The sequence below is a fragment of the Canis lupus genome, chromosome 34 (assembly GCF_003254725.2).
Source record: "Canis lupus dingo isolate Sandy chromosome 34, ASM325472v2, whole genome shotgun sequence".
Taxonomy (NCBI): Eukaryota; Metazoa; Chordata; class Mammalia; order Carnivora; family Canidae; genus Canis; species Canis lupus.
The window spans coordinates 26,186,254-26,204,824 of record NC_064276.1 but is presented as its reverse complement, the minus strand read 5'-3'; the positions used below and the strand labels follow the sequence as shown (position 1 = coordinate 26,204,824).

The window sequence follows — 18,571 nt, the reverse complement described above, 5'->3', positions numbered from 1 at the left end:
GGAATGATGGCATATGTGACTATACCCCTTCCGCCTTCTTATTGGAAGGTGTGTTTTTATTTAAAACCAGGTGGATTCATAGTAGGTCCTCACCTGGGCATCTCCTAATGGGATTTTTCTGTGTGTCGGGGACTCATTTTGTAATTTTATTGAATTGCTTTAGGGAAAAATTTTCCTCCCCTTCTTTGTCATGTGGAAGCACATTTTCATTCCCATTTTCTTTCTTTTCTCTTTATTTCTTCCCTTTCTTTTCTTTCCTTCCTTCCTTCCTTTCGACACAGAGAGAGGCAGAGGGAGAAGCAGGTCCTCCATGGGGGGCCTGATGCAGGACTCAATCCCACGACCTTGTGATCACGACCTGAGGCAAAGGCAGATGCTCAACCACTGAGCCACTCAGGCATCCCATTCCCATTTTCTGAAGAGGCCATTGTAGTTGCTGATTTTTAAAGGGGTTCTCATGAGGGTGGTGGTTTTCAGCTGTAGGCCCAGCCCCATTGCTCACTGCTGGAAGTTCATGGGGCAAAGCAGTATGCTGCTTGCCGAAGGGTGTGATCCCAACTGGGTAACTGCTGAGATTGTGTCTTTTCCTGCCCACATCCTGTGGTTTGAATACTTTTGATAACGGCTCTTGAACTGAGGTCCTGGGGTTGAATTCTGAGCTCAGAGTTCTGAGGTTTTTTCTGCTTCATTATGGGGACCTCCAGCTCTGCCCTGAAGCCCCCCAGTGGGTTTAGATCCAGTCTGTTCCAGTCACAATGTAGATTCCTGGTTAGACAAGACATCCTGAAGTTAGTCAGCCATCTTTATTCTCTGGAAGTCCATTCTTGCTGTTGGCTGTAACCTCTGGCTTGAGTTTCATTTTTATTTTTTATTTTATTTTTAAAAAGATTTTATTTATTCATGAGAGACACACAGAGAGAGGCAGAGACATAGGCAGAGGGAGAAGCAGGTTTCCTGTGGGAAGCCTGATGTGGGACTCGATTCCAGGACCCTGGGATCAGGACCTGAGCCAAAGGCAGATGCTCAACCACTGAGCCCCCAAGGTGCCCTGAGTTTCATTTTTAGAAGAGGGTATGCTCTGTGCATTTACAGTAGTGTTTTATCTTCAAGCAAGTTGGGAAGTCTAAGAGATGGTTTTGTTACTTATAAAAACTTAACTGCAGGAGGGACTTGGATAGTTAAGTGAGTTTTTAATTTCTCCTTAGCTGTAAAAGCCATTTGTGAAATGTTATCTGTAACCTGCATGGGTAAAGTGTTCAGGAGTGAAGCTTCTCTTGTGGGGGGTTACTGAGGGCTATGAGGAGGGGGCGGTGTCAAGGAGCTTGGCTGGATCTGCGAACCATTCCTGTCAGGGCCAGTTTGGGAACCAGCCAATGAGATGATTGCCTGGTCCTCTTGAAACTACCAATGAGGGGTTTGTGTGTAAGACGTGTGCAAGGGGAAGTGGACCACTCTTTGTTCACCAGTGTGATGATGCCAAACTTTAGGTATGTGGATTACGTAAATCAACATGCTTATGAATTTTGGATTTTTTCCCCCAGTATAAGAATATAAAATTGTTTTGAATCAAGCATGCATGTGCATTCTTTGTAAGTTTAAGCGTTTTTTTTTTTTTTTTTGGTAATGGGGAATACTTTGATTTTTTTTAAGATTTTATTTATTATTTATTCATGAGAGAGAGACAGAGAGAGAGAGAGAGAGAGAGAGAGGCAGAGACACAGGCAGAGGGAGAAACAGGCTCCATGCAGGCAGCCCGACATGGGACTCAATCCCTGGTCTCCAGGATCAGGCCCTGGGCCGAAGGCAGTGCTAAACCGCCGAGCTACCTGGGCTGCCCGAATACTTTGATTTTTGAAGACTAAAACTTTCTTCTTTATTCCTAGATTAGAAAAAGAAATGAGAGACATATGAGAGCCCATCAAGATTTGCCATCTCTCACTTTCCACCACATTTAAGTGCCAGGGCCTGAGAACACATAGACATGAGTAACATGGCATTTCCTGTACTTGAGGTTTTCATGGTGTCTTGAGGGGAAGAGATGTATAAATAACCATGATGATGTTTATATGGTCGTGATGGAAATGTCCTTTGACTTAGGCCCTTATTACCAGAAATGAAAGCCTGGAGTGGCTTCATAGGCTGGAACAGGTGGCCAGGGGTCAAATCATGGTGCGTCACTTACTTGTCATGCTAGCTTACATGGCTTCTTACCTGAGTTTCCTTATCTATCAAAAGGGGAAGGTGATAGTTTCTCCCCATAGAATTATTGGGAGGATTTTCTGCCTTTGTGGTAAACACTTAGGAACATGACAAGCATTTAGTTAGCACCTATAAGCATTAGTTAATACTCCTTCTAAAAAAGGTCACATGAATATACTGTCTCTGATGTTAAGTTGATGTCATAAAATCACATCCACAGCTTTAAAAGATTTTATTTTTTTAGAGAGAACAAGAGGAGGGTGGGAGAGAGAGAATCCTAAGCAGACTCTGTATGGAGCACAGAACCCGATGTGAGGTTCTATCTCATGACCCTGAGATCACGACCTGAGCCAGAATCAATAGTCAGACAATCGACTAAGCCACCCAGGTGCCCCTTCATTTCTTTTTTTTTTTTTTTAAGTAAGCTCTGTGCCCAGTGTGGGGCTTGAACTCACCATCCTGAGATCAAGAGTCACATGCTCTCCCGACTGAGCCAGCCAGGTGCCCTTCACATTTATATTTTTAATATCATAATCAAAGATACATAAGTACAACTGTTTTTGACCTGTTCTCACCAAATACATTTCAACCAAAAAATTGATACAATTCAATTTTTGAAAACTGGCTTGGTTTTTTCTTACTTAAAATAGATTTCTCCATCAGCTCAGACTGTTACAACAAAATACTACAGACTAGGTGGCTTAAACAAACATTCATTCATTTATCAGGGTCCCGGAGGCTGGGAATTCTGAGGTCAGGGTGCCAGCAGATTTGGTGTCTGGTGAGGGCTCTCATCCTGGTTTGTAGTCAGCTACCTGTCCCTGTGTCCGCCCCAAGGGGTTGGGGTTTTCTCCCAATCTCTTCTTACAAGAGCATTAATTCTATCATCAGGGCAACATGCTTATGACCTAACTCACCTCCTAATGCCTCACCTCTAAGTATCATTGCTTTGGGGATCAGGGCTTCAATATAGGAGTTTTAAGGGGGCACAAACATTCAGTCTGTGGCAGTATTGTAAGGCACTTTGCCTTAACCTAGGAAGCCAGATCATGCTAGCTAGAACCAGGTGTTTAGTCTTGAAACAAGGATAGCACCTGAATGGTTGGGGGTGATGCAGCCAAGGGGACTCACCAGTCTCTGTTGATGCTGGCCCCAGACAAAGCTAGTTTTTCTTCTCTTTCTGTTCCCATGTTTCCTATCCTCATTAGGATGTCTGAGGGACTTTTGCATCTGTTGAGTTGACCAATTCCTACCTGTGGATGTCTGGCCAGACCGCTCCCCAGAACTGTTTGCTTTTCCTAAAGCTCTGGGTCCTTGATGGGGCAGCTGTCAGCTGTTTATTTTCATGTTAATTTTCTGATTCAGTCATTCTCAGGTGAGAGAAACACTTTCACTGCTTATTTCCTTTTAAAAATGATTTGTTAATCAGGAACACCTGAGTGGCTCAGCGGTTGAGCGTCTGCCTTTGGCTCAGGGCATGATTCTGGGATCCTGGATGAGTCCTGCAGGCATCAGACTCCCTTTGGGGAGCCTGCTTCTCCCTCTGCCTATGTTTCTGCTTCTCTCTCTATCTCTCATGAATAAATAAATAAATCTTTAAAAAAATAAAAATAAAAACATGATTTGTTAATCAAATGAATCTCTAACAGGCTAAGACTGGGGAATACTTTTAGTAGGGGAGGACCTCGGTCTTATTAAGTTACTTTGCTCCCCATCCTTCGTTCATGAAGGCAGGCGCTTGCACCAGATGCCTGGTGCAGACCTGTGACGTGCTGAGGGCTGTGCAGGGCCAGGGCATCGTTGAGATCTTTAAACAATCTTAACACTTTAAAAAACTTGACGTTGAGCATTGATTAGATGCCAGCCCTGTACTGTGTCATTGAATCCTCACAATAGCACTGAGATAGGGGCTACAGTTTTCTGATTTTCACAGATAAGAAAGTAGTAGCAAAGGAGGGTTTAACCAATTTGGCTCAGTCACCAAGCCCAAAGACTAATAATAATTTTCCGATACTGTTCACATTTATGCTGTACGTATTATCTGCACAAGCTGTTGCATTAAAGCCTCACTCTGATCCTTTGAGGTAGGTTCAAGCATCGTCTTATTAGAAGCATCACTTATTAGAAGAGTTAGAAGAGGAGAGGTTAAAACAACTTGGTCATGTTATAAAACTTGTAAATTGTAGGCCCAGGATCAAAAGAAAAAAGAAAAACCACCCGTGTAATAATGGAATTAGTTATGAAGAGGTTTCTTGGGCCAGTCATGTTTTTGAAGCATAGGTCATGGTAATTTCTAGAACCAAAGTAACATCTGTGTTCCTGTCTACAAACCCTGTCCATAGATGATCTGCTTGTCTCTCCTTGTTTCTGGCACAGACAACTGGCCAGACAACACACGAGTCATCATACCAAGTGAAGGGGGGCAGCAACTCTATGGCCCCAGCCCCATCAAGCCATTGAGCTTTCTCATAATCAAAGCTGCTGGGATGCCTGGGTGGTTCAAGGGGATGCCTGGGTGGCTCAGCAGTTGAGCGTCTGCCTTTGGCTTAGGGCGTGATCCCAGGATCCCAGGATCCCTCGCAGGGAGCCCAATGTGGGATTGAGTCCCACATTGGGCTCCCTGCGAGGAGCCTGCTTCTCCCTCTGCCTATGTCTCTTCCTCTCTCTCTGTGTGTCTCATGAATAAAAAAAAAAAAATCTTAAAAAAAAAAAACAAAACCCAAAGCTGCTGAAAGGCCAAACCCAACACTCAATGGCGAGAAACTCCTGTTTGTGGATCACTTGCAGGTCATTCAAGTTTGTGGAGGAATCGCTCAAGGAAAAGGGGATATGTATTGGGATCTAGTTTCTGATGATTTCTATCGAGCTGGGTATCAAGTGGTGAGAATCTGAACAAAGGAGTCCGTCGCCCACACAGATGAGGGGACCTGGAGTGGCCATACACCCTAGGGATTCCAGCCAGGCTGTGGTGGGGAGGGGTAACATGAGGAAGGGGGCAGGACATCCTAAGTAGTTCCTCTCTTATGGCCTTTTCAGATGGAGGAATATGATTATCAGAGCACTAAAATTACATGGTAAACTGCCAGGTGAATCTTTTAAAATTCACGTGGTTTAGAGAATTAAAAAGATGGAATTTAATATTGGGTCATTAAAAGCACATCTCTTAAGTCAAAGAGAGGCAATTATCCATGTGGTTCAGACAGAAGTTCTGTATAATTTAAAACAAATGGAGAGTTTTTCTCATTGTAATTTGGAAACAGCTTCCCCTGAGGGCCCAAAGGGTCACAAAAATTAGAATAATTTAACTAGAAGGCCTTTTAATGATGTTTTCCCCAGTCGGAGGATATTATTATGTATTTGTCTAATGCACAGTATGTTACGGAGCTGTGGTTAATGGGGGAAAACATTTTTAGGTATTTTACTCTGGGATGCAGATGTTGAACAAAACATCCTCTCAAAAACCATAACTCACTCGATGGCCTTAGTATTAAAGCATATCTAGTCTGACGAGTCTCCTTTCAAAATAAGAGATTAGAGGAAATAGGACGTGGGTAAGAATATTGGGGCATCCTTTCCCTGGGAAATTTGTTCACATTGGAGTTTTCAGTTTTCCCACAATGTATTTCAACTACATTAGAAAAAAGTATGAGACTTATTCTACTCAATCATTTTATTTTTAGAACATAAGATATCCCAAATCCACTTGATAATAAATACTTTAATAAATATAACATAAATAAATATAAATTAATTCACATGCTTTCATGAACACAAAATTATATAAATAAGTATTTTTAAATAAATTATGCTTGAGTGTTTGTTTCTACAAACAGTTTGGTACAGAAATAGCTTATAAAGTCTTGCTCTTCTATTAAAGGGAAAATAAAAACATGTTCGGTGAGGACATTTTTCCTCTTTAGCAATTTGCTCACGAACACTTAACTTATCCATAGTAAATGTGAAATATACTTGGTCAAAGGCATCGTGTGGATATAACAGTCACATCTTTCAAAATTTGAGTGGCAACTAATGTAAACAAGCATGAGAATTATCGTACTAGCTTAAGTAGGACCAGGTCAAGCCACCCCCTCCCTGGTTCTTAACCCCTATCTTATGAAAAATTCTTTTGGTTCACATTTTTATAAGAATGACTTTAAAGTCGAGAGAGACCTCAGCTTTTTAGGAAGAATTCAGATAACTCATCATTCTATCGATGGTCACCGCACGAATTCTGAAAGCATGAAGAAGTATGCAGAGCTTGATTTTAGTTTTATAAAAATCCGGCTCTTCAAGGGAGGATTTCTGTGGCACAGTCACACTGTTGAAATTCAGGGCCTATGAGGATAAATATTAAGGATGACATATATGGTATTCCAAAATTAAAACATTTATCTGTAAAAATGGGTGAAGCCAATACATGCCTCAGAGCCTGCAACCCACTCCCTCATTACATCTCCTAAACCCGACCCAAATCCACTCCCAGCCAGATGGCCAGGCAGGACCTGAGAGAAGAAATACTCATTATCCAAGCACATGTATCTTCAGTGAGCTCTGAAAAGACCCTTAAAGCTATTTAGAAAATCATCAGTGGGAGTTGCATTTTAGAAAGGAACAATTCTGTTAAGATGACATCTGCTGCAATATCTAATTAATTTTTATATGTCAGACTAAGAAGCTAAGTCCTTTTTAGAACAGAGAGGTGATGGATTGCTACTGATCAGAACTCCTTGAGTAACAGACCTGTTTGCCCCAGACACTCATGTGTGCCAGGTGAACAAACCTGGCAATGCATCTCTCACTTTTAACCTTTTAATTTGATAACACGATGCAAGATCTTACATTTGCACAATGATCAATACTTCTACTTGTTCCTTGCAAAAAGGCTAAGAGAAAGGTAGGGTAGGTAAGATCATGCCAGTTTTACAAGGGAAAATACAAGTCCCAGAGGAGGTGAATGGTTTGGGCATGGTTTTCTGATTCCTGGTAGAATGGATTCCAAAGCTCAAATCACCCAACTCTTGGGCCTGAAAATGAAATAACTCTCTAGATGGGAAAAACAAAACAAAACAAAACAAAAAGAAACCTCTCTAGATGGGAACATTCTTTGATATTTACATGAAGTTCGTTGCCTTTCAAATGGTAATTTGAAAGAAAGAAAGGGGAATACGTTCTTTTTCAAACAGTGATTCCTGATACCACACTAATTTTTATCCCATGCCCTGGTCACCACAGAATGTACCCTGCCCTTTCTCAAGTGGATATTTCTATGTTTTGTATTAGCATCACATGCTGAAAATTACAGCATCAGAAAATTACAAAGCAAATTCTTGTCTATGGGTGACATTGTGGATGTCCTAGGTGATATGATAGGTCACTCTTATTTCATACACATTTTAGTTCAAAATGGGTCATACCCAGGCATCAGCCCCACTTGTTTTCTCTGACAATATTTGCAGATATGCATGCTGGTCCCTCACTGCACATCCTGGAGCCTTTGGAAGTGAGTGAGAAGATAAGTAGTGAAATCCCTTGGATGGGGGTTTAAATCCTGGCTCAGCCACTTACAAGCCACGGGGATAAGGGGCTAAGTCTAACCTTTGGATATACCCCATGTGGTTGTCGTGGGACCATAAAAGAAAAGGTATGAAAACATCTGCAGAGAGCCTGGTCTGTGCCACATGATCAACAAGTGGGAGTCTGCTTTTCTTTTTTTTTTTTTTTTTTTTTTTTTTTTTTTTTTTTATTGGTGTTCAATTTACTAACATACAGAATAACACCCAGTGCCCGTCACCCATTCACTCCCACCCCCCGCCCTCCTCCCCTTCCACCACCCCTAGTTCGTTTCCCAGAGTTAGCAGTCTTTATGTTCTGTCTCCCTTTCTGATATTTCCCACACATTTCTTCCCCCTTCCCTTATATTCCCTTTCACTATTATTTATATTCCCCAAATGAATGAGAACATATAATGTTTGTCCTTCTCCGACTGACTTACTTCACTCAGCATAATACCCTCCAGTTCCATCCACGTTGAAGCAAATGGTGGGTATTTGTCATTTCTGTGGAAGGAGCCTCGGTGTCCAACGAAAGATGAATGGAGTCTGCTTTTCTTACCGTGACCTGCTCACAAATGCCCATTGTCAAGAGGCTCTGCAGAAGATCTAGGGAGGGGATTTCAGGCCTCTCCCAATCTAGGAAGGGGTGATTTTATATCATCATGGACCCTGTCTCAGCATCAAGAAGGCGCTCTTACTGGTAGTACAAAGGTCTTACCTGTAACAGCTCATCGATAGCTGTCAGCATGTTTTGATCCAGAAAGATCTGCCTCTTGGGATCCATTAAAAGCTTTGCGTTCATGGCCTTGAATTCCATCTGGTACATCTTCAAGTCCTCATAGATGCTGCTAAGGCACAGGACCTAAGTGATATGACAAAAGAGGGAAGAAACAATTGAGATGGCTAAAAATGTTTCCCCCGCATTGCATTTGAGGAAAGAAAGAGTTTTGTGTCTTACCGTCATAAAAGAGGCCTTTCCAGAGGCCAGGCAACTCCCGTTCTAGAAGAAAAAATAATGAGACATCAGTGATATGAATTCATCATATGGGCTGAAACTTTTAATTTTCTGACTTACAGTTATCAAAGAGATCTCTCTGGAAGCCAGGCAACTCTCATTCTAGAGACAAAAAAAAAAAAAATCACATCAACGGTATCAATTCTTAACATACACTTTTCCTGACTTTTCCCAAAGGTATCTTTTTTTTTTTATTATGGTTAAAAAAAAGCACATACCATAAAATTTATCATTTTAACTACTCTTAAGTATACAGTTAATAGTATTAAGCACATCCACATTGTTGTAAAAGACATTTTTTCTTTTTTTTTTTATTTATGATAGTCACAGAGAGAGAGAGAGAGAGAGAGAGACAGGCAGAGGGAGAAGCAGGCTCCATGCACCGGGACCCCGACGTGGGACTCGATCCCGGGTCTCCAGGATCGCGCCCTGGGCCAAAGGCAGGTGCCAAACCACTGTGCCACCCAGGGATCCCCACATATTTGTTTTATATATATTTTTTAAAATCTAACTTCTGAAGTGGGACCTGTTAAAATCTCATGATGATGGAGACCAGAAACATGTACAGTTTTGGAAGAAGATGAGGTTTGGTGCATAGCGCTTAATTGTATTACATGCTCCAGGAAGAAAATCATGTATACCATGGTTAATTCCAGTGGTAAGCAGGCCTCCACTGTGCTGGTTTTATCCTTTGTGATATCTTCATGATCAATCTCTTCGGAAGTGCAGGAATATAATTCTAGAGTTTGTCTGGCCTGTAAAAAACATAAAGAATAACTCAGTTTATAATATTAATAAGGCACCTGGCTTCAGATGAGGCTGGCACTGCAGGGTGCCAGCAAAGAGAGAGCTGGCTGCCCCTGACATCTATCTCTTTGACCCGTAGGAAATTTGAGATCTTCATAAGACAAAAGGAAACAGGTTATTTACATTCTTTCTCCCTCCTTTCCCTTTGCTTAGGACATGTTTCTCTGGGTGATATGTTTTTCCATTATGTAAACACTATAAATCATTTCAACAGGCTATGCTAATCAGCATCTATGCCACGCTGTGACACTTGCTTCTGGTGAAAACAGTTTTTTCCTTTTGCCAAAACACCAGTGTTTTATGAATATCCTTTTAAAGTATAACTTCTAAAGGCAGAACTGTTAAGGTCACAACTTGATGGATATAACAAACATGTAGCCCTAAAGACGAGTGGAGATTTAGTTTGCGGTATACATACACACACAGCCACACACACAGGTATCATCTTCTAAACATGCTGGAAAGCATCGTTGAACATATTTAGGAAATTTCTCTAAAAAGTCAGTAAATTTGACTGAAGATTGAAATCACTTCATGCCATTCATTCATCAAGCCTAAGGTGTGTGAGTAGTTGTCCCTCTTATGTGTGGCTTCGCTTTCCCTGGTTTCAGTTATGTGACAGCAACTGTGCTCTGGAAGGAGATGATCCTCCTTCCAATGCATAGTCAAAAGGTTAATGGTAGCCTAATGCTATACGTCACAATGCCTGGGTCATTCACTTAATCTCATCACATGGGCATTTTATCATTTCACATCATCACATAAATAAAGAAGGGTGAATACAGTAAGATATTTAGAGAGCACATTCAAACATATTGTTAAAACACAATATAGGCTTCAGTACTGGCTACAGCTTCAGAAGTCCACTGGGGGTCTCAGAAAGTATCCCCCTTGGATAAGGGGGGACTTACTGTACTAAGGAAGAGGACCATTATCTCCTGCTCCCTTCCCAGATTCCAGGAAAGAGACAGGAAAGTGCCTAAATGACTAGGAGTCATGTCAGCGGGTGAGAAGTACTGAGAGGGGTATGACGGCTCACCAGAGATGGGACATCTGCATTAAGAGGAGGAGAAGCTCGATAGGCAGAGGAGAGAGAAATTCAGGCAGAGGGAACACAAGACCCATAATGAAGGCTTGAGATGCAGAACATGTTTGGAAACAAGTAGTAAAACCTCTGTCTGTGGTAGGCAGCATAATGCCCCATGCCTCCACCCTGCCATCCACTTCCTGATCCCTGGAACGTGAGAATGTGTTCCCCGGCCAAGAGGAATTAGGGTTGCTGATGAAATGAAGGTCATTAATCAGCTGACCTTAAATAGGGAGGTTATCTTGGATTATCTGGGTGGGTCCAATGTAATTGCTGAGTCATTATAAACGGAAGGAGGCAGGAGAGTCAACGTCAGAGCAATGCAGCATGAAGAAGACTGAGTTGACCATTACTGGCTTTGAAGATGGAAGGGGGCCATACACCAAGGAATGTGGGCTGCCCCCAGAAGCTGGAAGAGGCAAGAAAATGGATTCTCCCCTAGAGTCCCCAAAAAGGGACACAACTCTGTTCACACCTGGATTCTAGCCTATTTCAGATTTCTGAACTCCAGAGCTGTAAGATAATAAATTGTTGTTGTTTAAAGCCACTTTCATTGTGGTAATTTGTTACAGCAGCAGCAACAGGAATAGTGTATAGCAGAAACTATACACTATTCCTGGAGGTGTTCACACACACGTGGGCAGCCACTATCCTGAGCAGGTGGTAAGGAGTTAAATTTGGAAATACGGGCCCTCCACTGTAGTTCTTCTGATCTTTTCTAGAGAAGCCAGAAATTTGGATTCTTATATGAAAGGTCTACTTTTTCAATGGCATCAAACCCAAAATCAAAATAAAAGACAATAGGTATAGGCCAAACTCTACAAATCTGTGGGTTGTGAATTGCATGCATTTGCCACCTCTTTTTTCTGTAGGTAGCCAGCTCATTTGTTCTAGCAAATTTGATAAAGGAATGATAGAAAAAAATATCAAATTGCATGCTGCAATCTTTTGACTTTTAGTGCTGTACTTGAGGACCAGAGTTAGCTCCATCAATAAAGCCTCTATTTTTATATTATTTTAAAAAATATGTTATTTATTTATTCTTGAGAGACACAGAGAGAGGCAGAGACACAGGCAGGAGGTGAAGCAGGCTCCCTGTGGGGAGCCTGATGTGGGACTCCATCCCAGGACCCTGGGATCATGCCCTGAGCCAAAGGCAGGTGCTCTAACAGTGAGCCACCCAGGTGCCCCTAAAGCCTCTATTTAAATTGCAGCTCCTAAATTTTATCCATTTTGAAACCTTCTTCAGAAGTCAAAGGACTTTTCTCTGCAGTTTTCACTTGGTGAGCTGCCTTTTTAATTAAGATTGACTAAACTATGAGGAGCAATTGGCAGCACATTGTGCAAGATTAGAAGGTGAAAAGAATTTTTTAAGAAGGCCTTGTGGTATTGAGCTTATTTTAAGATACTCATAAAACAACAAGCTAGAAAATATTCAGGAAAGAATCACTAGAGAATAGGAAGGCAAAAGACAGCTTTTAAAACATCAGTCTTTGCTGTTCCAAAAGAGCTATAGGTACAGAAGCACTTTTAAAAGAAAAAAAAAAAAAAAGAATGTTTTTGCATTAAAATATGAAACCTAAAAAAATGAATGAAACTGTAAATAATATTAGACAACAATCTCCCTAGAAAATGAAGGCTTGAGACACACTGTCACAGGCCCCCTGAAATGTGTTGCTCAAAGAATTGCATCAGCACATCAGAAGCTGATGAGCAGTGTGAGGGGCGAGTCTAATTCATCGTTGTAGCCCCTAGAGCACAGAGGCAGCACCTAATAACGGTTTCCTGGATTGATAAGTGTGTCAGAGGAACAGTGTAGGCCTGACACAATTCCATCTCTGTTGGCAGGCTACAGGGAACACTGTAAACATCCACTTTCCTCTGTGTAGACATAGCCACAATGAATGCCATTATAATTTATTACCACTCTTGGTTTCTCTGGAGACACAATTTCATTGAGACTTGCTAGCTAATAGTTGGGCCCACTGTAAAGTTCCCTCTCCCCCTCTTGACAGCTCCTGATTAACGCCCTAAGTTTCTCTGCAATTCTTTCCGGTGACAGGAGGGTTCAGACAAACTCCTTCCCTAGATGGCTGCAAAATGGGAACAAGAATATTGAAAGACTCACCTTCTGAAGCGTGTTGCTGACGGCTCTCAGCAGGTTTTGGGAGTGGTTGAGGCACTGGAATATTCCTGGGCTCGGTGAGGCTGTGGGGAGGCTCCTGGCCCAAGTAAGGTGGTCCAGGTGGCTTAGCAGGACCAGGATGGTCACAAGGAGGAGGCCTGGAAAAGAAGCAAGGAGCAGGCTGAGCTTGTCAGCTTGGTTTGGCCTGCCTCTACCTTCCATCCATTCTGGTCATGTCCACCCGTCCACATCGTAACCGACACCAAGCTCCCTCCACCGTTCCCCATCGTCTTCAACACCTGAGAAATGAATCAGGTTCTTGGAAGGCGGGGCTTTAATGTAGGGCCAGAAGCCAGCTCCCTGAGAGGGCCCCCTAACGAGCTCAGACAAGGGTGCTGGATTCAGAGCTCACCCCGAAAAAGCCACTAATTCACCAGCAGGGAAACTGAGGCCAGGAAGTGAAGGGACTAGCCCAGGCTCGTGGCCCCGTGGTTGGGAAACAGTGGGGCCGACAAAGCCTCCCTCTGAAGCTGGCTGGGATGTGCCCTCTTTAGCCGTGGGACTGAGGGACCCAGAGAGAAAGGCGGCCCGTGGGGCCTCAGTTTCAAATCTGCGAAGTGGGCCTGAGGAGAGCCCGCGAGGCGGTCTCCCGACGAGGAGACCATGTCCTACGGTGCAGTCGTCCTGTCTTTCCGCTCCGCACCAGGCGGCGGACTGTGCTCCTCCCCCGGGCGAGCGCCGCCGAGCCCCCCGCGTCCTCCCCCGGGCGCCGCCGAGCCCCCCGCGTCCTGCCCCGGGCGCCGCCGAGCCCCCCGCGTCCTCCCCCGGGCGCCGCCGAGCCCCCCGCGTCCTGCCCCGGGCGCCGCCGAGCCCCCCGCGTCCTGCCCCGGGCGCCGCCGAGCCCCCCGCGTCCTGCCCCGGGCGCCGCCGAGCCCCCCGCGTCCTGCCCCGGGCGCCGCCGAGCCCCCCGCGTCCTGCCCCGGGCGCCGCCGAGCCTCCCGCGTCCTGCCCCGGGCGCCGCCGAGCCCCCCGCGTCCTCCCCCGGGCGCCGCCGAGCCTCCGCGTCCTGCCCCGGGCGCCGCCGAGCCCCCGCGTCCTCCCCCGGGCGCCGCCGAGCCCCCCGCGTCCTGCCCCGGGCGCCGCCGAGCCCCCCGCGTCCTGCCCCGGGCGCCGCCGAGCCTCCGCGTCCTGCCCCGGGCGCCGCCGAGCCCCCCGCGTCCTGCCCCGGGCGCCGCCGAGCCTCCGCGTCCTCCCCCGGGCGCCGCCGAGCCCCCGCGTCCTCCCCCGGGCGCCGCCGAGCCCCCCGCGTCCTGCCCCGGGCGCCGCCGAGCCCCCCGCGTCCTGCCCCGGGCGCCGCCGAGCCCCCCGCGTCCTGCCCCGGGCGCCGCCGAGCCTCCAGCGGGCCGTACTCACCGCGCGGCGGGCACATGCTGGGCGGGCGCTGCGTGGACCCCGGCGGGCGCTGGACGCGGACTGCGGACGCGGCAGGGGAGGGCGGCGGTGGGAGGCCGACCCGGGGGGTCACATTTTTATAATTGGCCCGAGGCGCGCCAGGACTTTCCCGGGACTCCGGTGTCCGGCTTGCTTTCTCTCTCTGTCTCTCTCTACATCAGCTTCTCGGTGACACGTGGAGCTGGGCCCGCGGGGTTTGCGGCGCTTTCGGATTAACTCCGCGGGAGCTCGGCCGCAGCCGTTCCGGGGACGGCCCCGCCGCCTCCAGCTGGCCCGAAGCGAAAGCGAAATTCGCGCAGAGTCGGTGGCGCAGGGTCCCCCGGGCACGCCCGACCCCTTGCGGGCCACCGGGGTCCCCGGGGCTCAGACGCCCCCTGCCGACGGAGCGCCGAGTGTATCCAGGATGGGCCGCGATCCTGACTCCCACCGGGTCCTGAAAGGGCAAGGGCAGCTCGTGCGTCCGTTCAGCAGCCACCCACTCATCACTGCTTCATTCCCATGGTCCGCGGTGTGCCAGGCGGGCATTGCGCTAGGCGAGGGACACCCAGTGGCGAACAGGTCCCGGGGGGCACTCCCACACTAAATCTGACTCCATGTATTTTATTCAATCTTAAATATGAAAAGGGGTGAAACCAGACTGGCTATGCAATGACTACTGTCATAGAGCATCCAGTTCCGTACAGCGTCCAGGAGGGGACGTTATCATTTACCGGGATGGATGCACGGGGCTTGGGAGAAGCCCAGAGAGAGAGCACCTCAGCAGGACAAGGGGGTGAGGCTCCCAGGAGCATGGCTCCCCAGCATGCTCCTAGGGGCACGAGACTGTTCCCAATAAATGGGATGCAGGTTCTGAGGTGATGGAACAAGAATCAGAAGCACGGGCAGGGAGGGTAGAGGGAGGTGGAGCTCTGGGGGTCCTGCCATCAGGGTGTGAGGTTGGAGAGAGCAGTGAGGCTGTGCTATGAGGGTGGTAGATGCCACACTAAGGAGCATCTGTTTTGAGGGTAGTGGGGAGCCTTCTAAGGTTTCAGGCAGGAGACATGGTTAGATAGGCATGATGGGAAGATTCCCTTCAGCAGTAGTATGGAGGTAGATCCTAGGAGTCAGGAGTAGAGAAGAGCAGCTGGGAGGGTATGGCCCCAGTCAGAATGGGGAGGAAAGAGTGGGCAGGTGAGACCCTCAGGGTGCTGAGTGGCCAAGGCTTGGTAACTCCTCAGGTGTGTCGGACAGGAAGGTGCTGAGAATGGCTGAATGGAGATTGCTCCAGGGCCTGGACCGGGGTTACTGTAAGAAGGAGTGAGTTTGGAGGAGACGGTGAGAAGTTCCATTTTGGATGTAATGGGTTTGAGGTTTCTGTGGGGCTTTTCAGTTCACTCATCTCTACCACAAGTGTTAGTCACCCTGGGTATGTGTGAAAGGGAGGGGTGTGTTTGGCCACCTACTCAGAGCTTCTGATGGGTCTGACTGTACCCAGGCCTCAGGACTACATAATGGAGCCACTGGTGCCCACTTTTGTGCCCCATTGAAGTCAGGATAGATGAATCAATGGAAACCTTGAGATGCTGCCATGATCACTAAGCAGGGCCAGTTGAAGATGGAGTGATGAAGCCAATTAGGAGAAAGCTGTGTTAGCCCCTGGTCTCTGATATAAGCTCTCTCAGTTGTTAGCATCAGCCCCAGAAAGTGGGTCATCTTCTCAAGGGTAATGAGGTACCCACTATAGGGACTTTTAGATGTGTGTAAAGTGAGAGCAATAGTTGATCTCTAAGCCTCCTTCCAATGCCACGGTCTGTGAATTCCCCCGTAGGGATGGAGACCAATGTGTTGTCAGAAACAATTGCATTTAGCAGATTGTATGAAGCAAGTGGCAGGTGCAGATCTGTGTTGTTGCTATAGGGCTTTAGGATGGAATTAAATATACTTAAAGTCAGAATGAAGTCAAGTTTATCACAACTGAGTTATGTCTCCCCTGGAAGGGCTATCTCTTATAGAAAAGTAATTTCTGTGGCATAGATAAGCATAGGGCCTATCTGCTTAGAATGGATTCTTGACCATGAGACACTATTTCTAACCTATGCTTTTGTAAAATGGTTCTCTGATGTGCTGCATATATGTTATAGCTGTATGTGTTATAGCCAAGATAAAATGAAAACCTTCTGGAACAGCATTGCGCTACCATTTACTGGAAGTCTGGGCCAATGCTATAAGGCAAGAAAAAGAAATGAGAGAGTTAAAAATTGGAAAGAAAAAGATAAAATGGTCATTATTGACAGGTGATATACAAAAAAAAAAAAAGGCAATGGAAACAATAGACCATAGAACTAGCTAGAGGAATCAGCAACTTCCCTGGATGCAAATATCAGCTTTAAAAATCAACTACATTTCTGGAATTAAAATAAAAACCTACTGGGTGATACTTGGAATTGTTGAATCACTGTATTGTACATCTGAAGCTAATATAACATTCACTGTATGTTAACTATACTGGAATTAAACTTTAAAAAAACAGACCATTTCTCTACAGCTGCAACAATCAATTAGAAAATATAATAAAAATAATACCCCAGATAATAAATAAGTGATAATACAAAGAAGATGCTATTCACAGTAGTAGCCAAACAATAAAAAATAACTGCCTGTAAATTGAGAGGTGGTACTGTGGTTAAAGTATGGACTATATTTGAACATAGGCTCTGTTACTTACTTTACTTACTTGCTGGGAGTTCTTGGGCAAGTCCCTTATTTCTCTGGGCTCAATTTTCTCATTTGGAAAATGATGATAATAAAAGACTAAATGGTTGTTATGATTATTACATGAGTTAGTGTAAGTATGGAATAGTCTTTGGAAAAAAAGTTTTAAAGTCTAATCAAGAACCTAGAGTGATTTAATTTAAATGGAAACACATTCCATGCCCTTGGGTGGAAGATGTTAATATATAAAGAGCTCAAGTCTATTCTAATTAATTCATATACTCAATGCAATCCCAATGCAAATTACAAATAATTTTCTGAGGAAGTTAATAATAAGCCTCCTCTAAAATGTATACGTAAGAGTAAAAGCCCATGAATATCTAAACTAAACTTGTAAAAGAGTAATAAACAGGAGGAGTAGCCCTAGCTATAAAGACAGTGTCCAAAACAACAGTAATAAGAATAGTATTTGGCAGTAGAACAGCCACATAGACCACTGAAACAAAATAGAGAGATTAGAGACAGATTTGTACGTATGAGTATTTCGTATAACATTCAGATGGCAACCAGGTCAATGAGGAAAGCATGGGTTGTTTAGTAGAAAATGTTTACTATATGATAAAATATAAAACTGGACTCCAACCTAAAACAGCATACTCATGTAAATCCACTCAGAAGTGGATTAAATACTAAATAGGAAAAGTAAAATAATTATAGTACTAGATGAAAATGTAGGAGGCTGTCTTTGTCACTCAAGGATGGGAAGGACTTCTTAAAAACATTAAAGCCCCAAGCCATAGGCAAAATACTGATAAATTTGATTACATAACAACTAAGAATTTCTGTAGTATGGATTCCTGTTAACCATGGACAGTTAATAGACAGCTGGCTGATTGGGAGAAGATATTTTGCAATGTCTAATAGGAGAGTATACGTGGACCTTCTGCACGTCAATAAGAAAAAGACAGAAACCCCAGTGAAAATGAGCAAAGCTTATGAACAGGTGATTTACAGAGAGGAAATCCCCAAGGCTAACCAACATAACGAGATGCTCGGATATATTATAGTCAGAAAAACACACACAAAAAAAATAAAAGGAGATATTGCTTTATACCTATTAGACTGGCAAAAATTAGAATATTGGATACTGACAAGTGCTAGGGGGAAATGCTGGGTTCCAGAATACTTTATATAATGCGAGTAGACTGATGCAGCTATGTTCTGTCATCTGGCTGTGCCAGGTTACAAATATGCACACCCGATGACGCAGTGTTCTACCTTGGGTGTCTATCCCAAAGAGACCCTTACACAGGCTCACAAAGGGACATAGGCAAGGATGTCCAGCAAGTCATTCTTTGTAGTGGTGGGGAGTTGGAAGCAATCTAGGTGGGATCAGGTTCTGGGCAACTTGAAGTCAGAATTTTCCCCTAATCCATATCACAGGGGGCATTACCCATTTCTTCTGGCCAAAACAGACAGGAAGACATCTAAACCCAACCGTGTGTTATCAAATGCCTCTGTTTATTTGATGAGCCACTGCATGAGAAATTTATAGGGTCTGATAACACTGATCTCAGTGTAGGGAGAAGGAAAGTGGGACAGGCAAACACTGGGCTTATTTATACTTCAGAAAGGGAAGAGTT

General features: G+C 45.0%; 1 protein-coding gene across 2 annotated transcripts; it reads right to left on the bottom strand.

The window, feature by feature from the left end:
* Positions 1-5,859: 5,859 nt before the first annotated feature.
* Positions 5,860-14,817, bottom strand: IL12A (interleukin 12A). Of its 2 annotated transcripts, XM_025425402.3 has the most exons (7): positions 14,199-14,817; positions 12,789-12,943; positions 9,408-9,521; positions 8,827-8,868; positions 8,710-8,751; positions 8,470-8,613; positions 5,861-6,534 (listed from the first exon to the last, which is right to left on the bottom strand). In XM_025425402.3, exons 1-7 carry the CDS (start codon positions 14,212-14,214, stop codon positions 6,379-6,381), a joined length of 669 nt encoding a protein of 222 aa, XP_025281187.1. In that variant the 5' UTR covers positions 14,215-14,817; the 3' UTR covers positions 5,861-6,378. The 2 variants fall into 2 exon arrangements, with proteins under 2 accessions (XP_025281186.1, XP_025281187.1); XM_025425401.3 differs by lacking the exon at positions 14,199-14,817 and having other exon boundaries at positions 5,860-6,534; positions 12,789-13,531.
* Between the last annotated feature and the right edge of the window lie 3,754 nt (positions 14,818-18,571).

Excerpts from the sequence above, each read along its gene's own strand:
- IL12A (XM_025425401.3), bottom strand. The coding sequence starts at position 13,007 with ATGGAAGGTAGAGGCAGGCCAAACCAAGCTGACAAGCTCAGCCTGCTC. Across the intron at positions 9,522-12,788 it reads TCAGCAACACGCTTCAGAAG|GCCAGACAAACTCTAGAATT; the intron begins GTGAGTCTTTCA and ends TGTTTTTTACAG. Across the intron at positions 8,752-8,826 it reads GAGAGATCTCTTTGATAACT|AACGGGAGTTGCCTGGCCTC; the intron begins GTAAGTCAGAAA and ends TTTTTCTTCTAG.